This window comes from Pteropus vampyrus, unplaced genomic scaffold, assembly GCF_000151845.1.
Source record: "Pteropus vampyrus isolate Shadow unplaced genomic scaffold, Pvam_2.0 Scaffold60, whole genome shotgun sequence".
In the NCBI taxonomy this organism is placed as follows: domain Eukaryota; kingdom Metazoa; phylum Chordata; class Mammalia; order Chiroptera; family Pteropodidae; genus Pteropus; species Pteropus vampyrus.
The window spans coordinates 1663877-1672945 of NW_011888841.1; the positions used below are offsets into that span (position 1 = coordinate 1663877).

A 9069-nucleotide genomic window follows, 5' to 3' on the forward strand; every position below is an offset into this window, starting at 1 on the left:
GAACAAAGCCCTCCGTGGTCCCCATCCACGAAGTGCTCACTGTCTCTTATTGGAGGTAAAGAATCACATGAAATGAATAACTGAATAACCAGGTGAGTGTATATGTGTAAATAGCAGAGCAAGTCAGGACCTGAGTGCGTATCGCCACGTAGCACGTGGACCAGAGTGGAGGGGTAAGCGGGATAGAGCCCAGTCGAACAGGATCTCAGCGATGCACGGCAGAAGAGCTGCTGTAGGAACAGTGGGAAGACGCCGAGGATTTTCGAGCTAGAGATCGACTAGACATAGAGGTTATTAAAGCTCGTTTAGTCATGTGGTGGCACAGGGGATGGTTGGCAGGAGGGTGGCTTTGGCGATGGTCACGTACACTGAGAAGTTCTTATCAGATTTATATTCGAGACTAACTCCCAAAGGTGGACTTGTTTCATCGAAGGGTTTGCTATGAAGGTGTTTGAAACCTGTTACTAAATTTTCCTACTAAAAGATGGTCCTCGTTCTTAGGCATGTTGAAATTTAAGTGATATTAGAAGACATATGTATGATGGTAAAGTGTTGTGCTTTTTAAATTTTTAAATAAAAATTCTTTTTCTTTTAAGGTTGTAGAAGGAACACCTCTTACTGATGGAAGAAGACTGAAGTATAGATTAAATGGTGATTTATTTTTTAAAGACTCAAATTGGTGACTTGATAGCTCAAAACTTTTGAGTGTTGTGCTCTTTAAACTGTCAAAGCCGATTACACCAAAGTACTAAATAGTAAATTATCTCTTAGATCTGAAGGGCATGCAGAGAAACTGTTCACACCTGCAGCCAACATGTAAAAGTTACACCATAGTAACTTAGCAAAGTAACATAGTCCCTCAGTCACTCTTTCCTATTACCCATTTTCTTAGTAACATTTATCATGAATTGAAATAATCTGATTTGTATATTTCACCATCCTGACTCATTCCCACGGCCTAACAAGCCCTACACTGACACAGGCTCCTTGCCACTCCTGCCCGTGGGGAGCCACCTGGCCCTGGCTCACTTTGCTCCAGCCACTGGCCTCTAGGCTGTCTCTTGGATGTGTTCGCTCTGTTTTTGCCTAGAAAATTCCCCCAAAATGTATAATGGCAGCCGTTTCATCCCTGTCACGTCTATGCTCAGAGAAGTCTTCAGGTCCCTGTCTCTCCTTTGCTCTGTTTTATTTTTCTCTCTGGCAGCTCTGCCTTGCTGATGTCAGTGTGTCTGTTCACTGGGGTCTTCCCCACTGGAAGGTAGCTTGATGGGCTGGGGCTTGGTTGTGTTCATTGTGGTGTGCTTGGTGCCAGGAAAGTGGGTGGCCTGTAGGGGGCGCTTATTAATCCGTTGGCACTGAGGGCCAGAAGTCGGTCTCCCCAAGCCTTACACCGCGTGGGCAGACATTGCCTATTGCCTGTCTTGCCCTGGGCACCTCCATGGTAGGAGTGTGGGTTAAGTAGGAGGATCAGTCCAACTTTGCCACGTGAAGACTTTGATCAAGTATAATTAACTATTAAGAAATATGTGTATAGTGTAGTTATTCTTAAATGATTTTGCATTTTAGCTACATCGTCTAGGTCAGGGGTCCCTAACCCCTGGGCTGCGGACTGGTACCGGTCCGTGGCCTGTTAGGAACTGGGCCGCACAGGAGGTGAGTGGTGGGCAAGCGAAGCTTCATCTGTATTTGCAGCTGCTCCCCAGCGCTGGCATCACAGCCTCAGCTCCACCTCAGATCCTCAGGCATTAGATTCTCATGGGAGCCCCAGACCCTGGTGCCAAAAAGGTTGGAGACCACTGGTCTAGGCTGTTTTCTTTTTCTTGGGAATTACATTATAAATTTGAATTCTTGGCTCTTTTTTATCCTGTCACTTCTTACTTTTCTAACTTTGAGTGACTTACCTAGCATCCACTCTATCCGAAATCATTTCTGGGTTCTCACAGGGAAGCAAAAGATGCTCAGACACCTCTGCCTTTTGTGCCAAACCTGGGAAGCATTGAACCTAGCTCGGCGCCTGACTCATGGCAGATGCTTAACACTCATCTGCTGCTGTTGTCAAATATTTTGTTACTTTTACCAAATTCCTTGCTGCTGGAACCAGGTTTCGAATCTTCGACACACCCTCTCATGTGCCTTGCAGTGATGCTGATTCTGGGGAGACATGGGGGTTCCCTTTTTGCCTTAAAGGTCGATAGGTATTCGTATTTTGTGGGCTTCTGTCCAGGGTACTGATTTGCTTTGTTCCTAAGAGGTCTTGGCTTCTGTTTTTGCTTCCTTTCGAGGGTGTGACACGCTCATGAGCCCTGTGCCTTATCTTGACGCCACTGGAGCGACTGGGCCACGGCTGGACTAGTTGCTTGATTTTTCTTTGTAAATTTCCTTATCTGGTTACTTTGGTTCTAGGTTTATGAGATTTCTCCTCATGAGATGAACTAAGGAGACTTCTAAGACATTCTGAATGATTATTTTTAATCCACATAGGCTAGAGAGGAAGAAACTGCTTTGTCTACCATTCTTTTTCTTTAATATTCATAAATTTTATGGAATTGAAAGGATGTTTGAAAAAATTAAAAAGTTTAAATGTTAAAAGTTACTCTTTGGAATAAACCCGATATGTGAAAATGTGGGGTTAAGTAATAAGTTAGAGATGGCCATTTTTGATTATATGAAATTTGAGATTCTTTTGAGCTTTTTCATGGTGAATTTCTATGCCCTTCTTTTCAGCTTTCTCTTAATTGATAGCACATGATGACTATTCCCACTGAAAAAAGGTCCCTTAAGTTAAAGTGTTTGAAAAACTGTGTGAGAGATAGAGCGTCTGTATTGAAGATTACCCCTCAGGAGCCTTGCGCGTTTGTACATATTTGTGTGTATTTCTCCTGAATAATGAAGTTAAGACTTTAAAAAGTAACACTGCATTATTTTATAACGGGATAAATCCCATGTGAACCCTGGGGTAACATTGCTTATTATTTTTTTCCCCAAGGATTCTATGCTTTTATCCTGACATCTGCAGTCGTCGGAGCGGCTCTCTTCTGGGGCGTGGAGCTTTATTATGTGTACAGGCATTTCCTTCAGTTGGTGCTGGCAGCCATCGTCTTTTCCGTGGTCCTGAGTGTTTATCTCTACGTGCGGGCTTTGCGGGCTCCGCAGGACGAACTGTCGCCAGCCAGCTCTGGTGAGCAGTGTTGGAACGTGGGTCACGAGTGCATCCCACGGCCCTCCAGCAGCCGCCTCTCCGTGTGCTCACAATACTCTAATAGCTTCAGTTTATGAGAGATGAAGAGAAGTAAGAACAAATAAGAAGAAATAAAAAGATGAGGAAAAAATTTACAGAAAAATAAATTTAAAGGAAAAACCTATATTGGATTTTTTCCGAGTTGTTTCTCTTCCTTGTTTAGTCACCTGATAACAGTAAGATATTTTAGTAGCTTACTTATATTTTGGTAACCTTAATAGCATCACAATTTATGACAAGTATTATTTTTTTGTCCTTAATAGTAAGCATCCTTTAAAAACTACAACAAAATAACAGATTACAGATTGGTTGATTCCGGCCCAAAGTACTTAAACATCAAAAAAAAAAAAAATTAAGTTGCTTATTTAAAAAAATTGTGAGTCCACATAAAAAAAACTCTAGTTCCCTTAAAATCAGGATCCGGCTCTACGGGCCCCTGTGCTTGTGTAGCAGCATGGACGCCTCCAGCTGGGTCCTGCGTCCCCAGCCACCCCGTCCTCACCTGTCCTGAAACTTGCCACCTGTTTGCCAGGCTCCTGGAGGCGAGTGAGCTGTGACCCTGGGTAGTTGCCAACAGTGCGTTTTCAAAGTCTCACTGGGTTTGGAATAGAACCTTTCCAGAAAGCTCCGTTAAGAACTTTCTCTTCTCAGGAAATGCCATCTATGATTTCTTCATTGGCCATGAATTGAATCCTCGGATTGGCACTTTTGATCTGAAATACTTTTGTGAGTTGCGCCCCGGATTGATCGGATGGGTATGCCTATTTTTTTTTTTAAGTTTCAGTTCAGTACAGATTAGTGGATTTAGAAAGAGTTGTAGAGTTGTAGACAATTTTAAAGTAAGCTGTGGGCGGTATATTTTTAGGAATAATTATAGCTTTCCTTAAATCTGTCTACCTAAAATATTTTCTTATTGTAAATATATTCCAGGGGGTTAAGATGCCCTGTTAATGGTTAGTAAACCTTAAAAGGGTTTTCTTTATTTTGATATATATCCATTTCTATTTATGTAGGAAAACTAGATAGTAGAGATGAAGTCATGTAAGGAAAAATGTATTTTCTTCCTCTTTAAAAAATACAAAACGTATTTGACCTAATTTTAGACTTGCAGGAGAGTAGTAAAAATAGAGTTACCTTATATCCCTCACTCCAACCACTTCCCTCAGTGTTAACATCTGCATAACCGTGGTGCAAGGATCAAGATCAGCAAATTAACGCCGTGACAGTGTAATTAACTAAATCCACAGACCTCGTCTGAGTTTTCACCAGTTTTCCCACTGTCGACCTCGTTCTGCTTCAAGATCCTTTGCAGGTCCCACAATGCACTTTGCTGTAATTTTGCGTTAGTCTCCTCTAGCCTATAATCGTTGCTTAGTCTTTCCTTGTCTCTCATGACCTTGACTCTTGGAGAGCACCGCTGGGTTATTTTGTAAGAGGATCCTTTAATTTGGGTTAATCCAGTGTTTTCTCGTGGTTGGAGTGAGTGATGCATTTTTGGCAGGAATACCACAGAAATGGTGTCCTGCCCTCCTCAGGGCGCCCGCCCAGGGATTCGTGCTGTGATGGGTCTTGCTCCTGACGGTGGTTACTTTAGGGGGTGGGGGTCAGCAGCTTTCTCAGCTGTGAAGCTGCATCTTCCCCTCTGTAGTTGCTGAGGGTCTCCGAGGAGGTGCTTTGAGACTATTTTTTTCCCTTGTATTTCAGGTGGTTATTAACTTGGCGATGCTTTTGGCTGAGATGAAGTTACAGAATCGTGCTACGCCATCCTTGGCAATGATTTTGGTTAACAGTTTCCAGCTCTTATACGTGGTGGATGCACTCTGGAACGAGGTAATTTTAAGAGCAGAGGCTTTGGGGTCGGATGGCTTTCGGTGTGGGTGAGTGACCTGACCTCTCAGGGCCCTGGCTTCTTATACAAAACGGGGAGAATAAATCACTGTTAAAGTGGCTTAGAAATTTATTTATGTGTTTTTGGAGATTTAGCCAATCATTGTCTTCTGTTAATTAACAGAAAATGTTTTTATCTTAAGGAAAAACTCTTAGGGCAGTTTTTGCAGAGCCCCAGGATTGGAGATGGGAAGTTATTTTTTTCTGTATGTTATTTTCTCAGCCAGATGAGAGTAAACTTCTTGAGGAAGGGACTTGATTTTATGATTTTCTGGAGCATCTGGAACGCTGCTGGGCAATCAGTGGATGGATGCTCACTAACTTTCTTATTCGGTCGGTTGGTAGACATGCCTCTGTATTTGGATGTGCCACACCTGAAGAGACCGAGAGTAATAATTTAAATATACACGACCCCCTCATCTGGTCTGCTGCGGGGCTGGCCTGCGTCGGCTCTGACGCCCCTGGAAGGGACCGGGTCGGGCTGCTGCTTCCACCCTGTCCCCTCACTTACCGCTGCGTCTGCTCTTTGTCTGCTCCCACATTTTCACCCCCTTCCATCTGTTTCGGCCCCCTGGCATCCAGCTGCAGGTCTGGCGAGCCCACGTGCCTACGAGCGGGTGCTCGTGACCGGAGTGTGAGCCCCGGGGGCCCAGAGTCTGAGACGTTCGTTTTTCTTTTCCACGGTCTTTTTGCTTTCTTTCTGGGGGAAAAAAACTGCTCTTTGGAGGTGTCGCTCTTTTTCTCAAACCTAGAGCACTGGGTCTTTAGCAGAGTTCATGCTTGCTGACTTTTCGGCATCAATGCTACGTACAGGTGGACTTGACTTTACTGCGCTTTGCAGATACTGTGTTTTTTACAAATTGAAGGTAAGACCCTCCACTGGGAAAAGGATGACACCTGGTTGGAGGCTCAAATGACAGTTAGCATCTTTTAGCAATAAATTATTTTTAAATTAAGGTGCATATATATATATATATATATATATATAGTTTTTTATTTAAGACATATTGCTATTGCATGCTTAATAGGCTACAGTGTAGTATAAACATAACTTGTGCATGCACAGGGAACCCCCAAGTTTGTGCGACTCGCTTTATCGCAGTGGTCTGGAACCAACCTTCCGTGTCTTCGAGGTGGGTGGGCCTGTGCTGTACTAAAGTTAGAAGCAGGTCAGAGACCCTTGGTCCGGGCCTTCTGAGTCTTTTTGGCCTTGGTGTCCCCACATTCCGGGGTCTGGCCCGCAGGTGTCCAGGTCCTGAGGCGATCTGGCTACCGGCTCATGCTCACCAAATCCTCACGAGGGGCCCCTCGTTTAGCGCGAGTGAAGCAGGCGGTGTCCCGTGTTGCCAGGGAGTTTATTTTCCTATGTGGAAAGTACACGGACAGCCAGATTGCGATCAGAAATACACTGGTGCGCGAGGATCTGAAACAAAGGCAGGTGGCGATCTTATTCCTGCAGCAAGTGCGTTTGACCGCTTGCTCCACGCAGCAAGCAGTGCGCGGCGGGCTGGGGAGGCAGAGGTCGGAACACCTGCTCGTGCTTTTTTCTTTCACGGTCTAAGGGGGAGAGAGCCGCGTACAGTTACACATGCGCTTTAGCCTGGGGAGGGTGACAGCATCTGAGGCGACGTTCCAGGCAGAGGGCACGGCCTGGGCGAAGGCGCGGAGGCGCGAGAGGCGTTTCGTTTGAAGATCTGTTTTCTCAGGATCGCAGAGTGAGCGGGAGGTGTGACCGAGGTGAAGCCGGCAGAAGGACCCAGTGTGACGCACGTGCCGGGGACCGGCTTCCCCTCCCCGCTTTAAAAAACATTTGGCTGGCGTCCCCTCCCAAAGCCCCATATAGATTTGACTGTAAACTAGTACTTTATTGGAGTCGTTTAAACACACTTTTTTCCTCTCTCACATGTTTTTAAGTCCTTTTTCCCTCTGTGCCCTCACAGGAGGCGCTGCTGACGACCATGGACATCATCCATGACGGGTTCGGGTTCATGCTGGCTTTTGGAGACTTAGTCTGGGTCCCATTCATCTACAGCTTCCAAGCTTTTTACTTAGTCCATCATCCAAATGAAGTGTCCTGGCCGGTGGCCTCTCTAATCATTGCTTTGAAGCGTGAGTATTAATTCCGGCCTCCGTGTATTAAATATCACGTGCTGAGTCTGTCGTGCTCTGGTGTCTGCGTATTTATAACGTGCCCTTTAAATGGCTGGAATTAGCTCACTGTTGATGTGTGAGTGATGGATGAGTATAAGATTCGTACGTAGGTTCTTTACTAGTCTCTGAGGAGAGAATTTTTATTCAGTTGACATTTAAAAAAATTTACAGTTGACATTCAATATTGTGTTAGTTTCAGGTACGGCATAGAGATTAGACATTTAAATACTTTCTGAAGTCATCCCTCCGATAAGCCTGGTACCCACCCGGCACCATCCATAGGTATTACAGTATCACTGTAATATTCCCAATGCTGTAATCTACACCCCCGTGGCTATTTTGTAACTGGCAATTTGTATTTCTCAATCTTTTTACCATATTCATCCAGCCACCCAACCCCTTTCCCATCTGGCAGCCATCGGTTTGTTCTAGAGAGATAATTTTTAAACAAACCATTCGCTTTTCAGTTTAATAAATTTAATTCGAATTGATAAAACGATTTTAAATTCGTTTTAGTAATGATTCCTCTTTTTTTCCTACTCCGGGCCTGCTTTTTTGCGGCGGGCACTTTAAAAGTAGAAGATCAGTCTTCCCTTCGTGGGGCTGACATTCTAACAGGGGAAGCGAGGCTCCCAGACACTGGGACGGGGTGTGCAGAGGAGAGCCTGGGAGGGGCTGCGAGACCGAACGGGACGGGGGTTTGAGGCAGAGAGAAGCTCTCTCTGGGGAATATCGGCGTCAGCTTATTGGGGGATACGGTGTTCGATCTGAGTTTGTGGGTAAACACGGGGTGGGGAGGCAGGTAAGTCAGGCAGAGGGGACAGCTCTGGCGGAGTGGTGGGGACGTGCGAGGGGTGTTTGGGAAGGAGCGAGGGGCACAGCTGGGCGGGGTGAAGTTCCCGTGGCGAGTGTGGGTTGGCCGCGGGGCGGTTTTCCTCTCAAAAGCACGTCCAGAGGGAGAGTAGGCAAGATTAGCAACGGGCTTCAGATCTGGCGAGGTTTGCTACACTCATAGTGTCTGTGATAGAAGAAGAAATTTAAGCCGCTGGTTAAAATGAAGGTTTTGTTTCATCGCCGGTTTGGTTATCCGTATCAGCCATGCCCATGAGTTACTCAAAACGATATGTGCGCGTTTTACAGGTAAGCTAATAATAGGGACTGACAGCATAATAGTTAATAGTCAGTGATATGTCAGGGCCTGTAAACTTTGACATTTTGAAATTTGAACTAAAACTACCAACGTGTAGGTTCGCAGTGGGTTCCGGCGTATATTTACGTGTTCGATGTTCTAGAACTGGGCCTAATCTATACATTTATTAATAAAGTGTTCATGTTTTGGCCAGTAGGTATGGTAAACCACCGGAGGAGACACCTCTCTCTCTCCTTCATTATACTGGGTTCTAGTATGGACGTTGTTAGATTTTATTCATGGGGGTCGTTATACTTGTTGGTTTTGGCTTCGGGGTATTCCTAGGTAGGCGACAGAAGCCGTGGGATTTCGGGATAGTTTTCTTGCTCTGGCATTCTGAGATGGAGAGGTTTGGAATTTTTCTTAAGAAATCAAACTGTTATCTACTTTGGAAATGTTCTCAGAGTTCAGAAATAATCTCTCAGTGAAATTACAGATGCTTTTAAGTATTAGATGATATCTCAATTGTTAATGTGGGATTTTAAAAAATTTACAGTTTGCGGATATATAATCTTCCGATGTTCAAATACTCAGAAAAATGCATTCCGGAAAAATCCCGCTGATCCGAAGCTTGCACGTAAGTATTGGTTTTATATTTATATTA

General features: G+C 44.7%; 1 protein-coding gene across 1 annotated transcript in view; it reads left to right on the forward strand.

Moving 5' to 3' along the window:
• The window catches only part of LBR (lamin B receptor), a 19419-nt gene that overhangs the window by 7748 nt on the left and 2602 nt on the right, over positions 1-9069 (forward strand). The window contains exons 6-11 of the mRNA XM_011360884.2: positions 597-651; positions 2987-3178; positions 3890-3993; positions 4943-5068; positions 7066-7234; positions 8962-9064. Coding sequence (XP_011359186.1) covers positions 597-651; positions 2987-3178; positions 3890-3993; positions 4943-5068; positions 7066-7234; positions 8962-9064 — 749 coding nt within the window. The remainder of the gene's footprint in view (positions 1-596; positions 652-2986; positions 3179-3889; positions 3994-4942; positions 5069-7065; positions 7235-8961; positions 9065-9069) is intronic.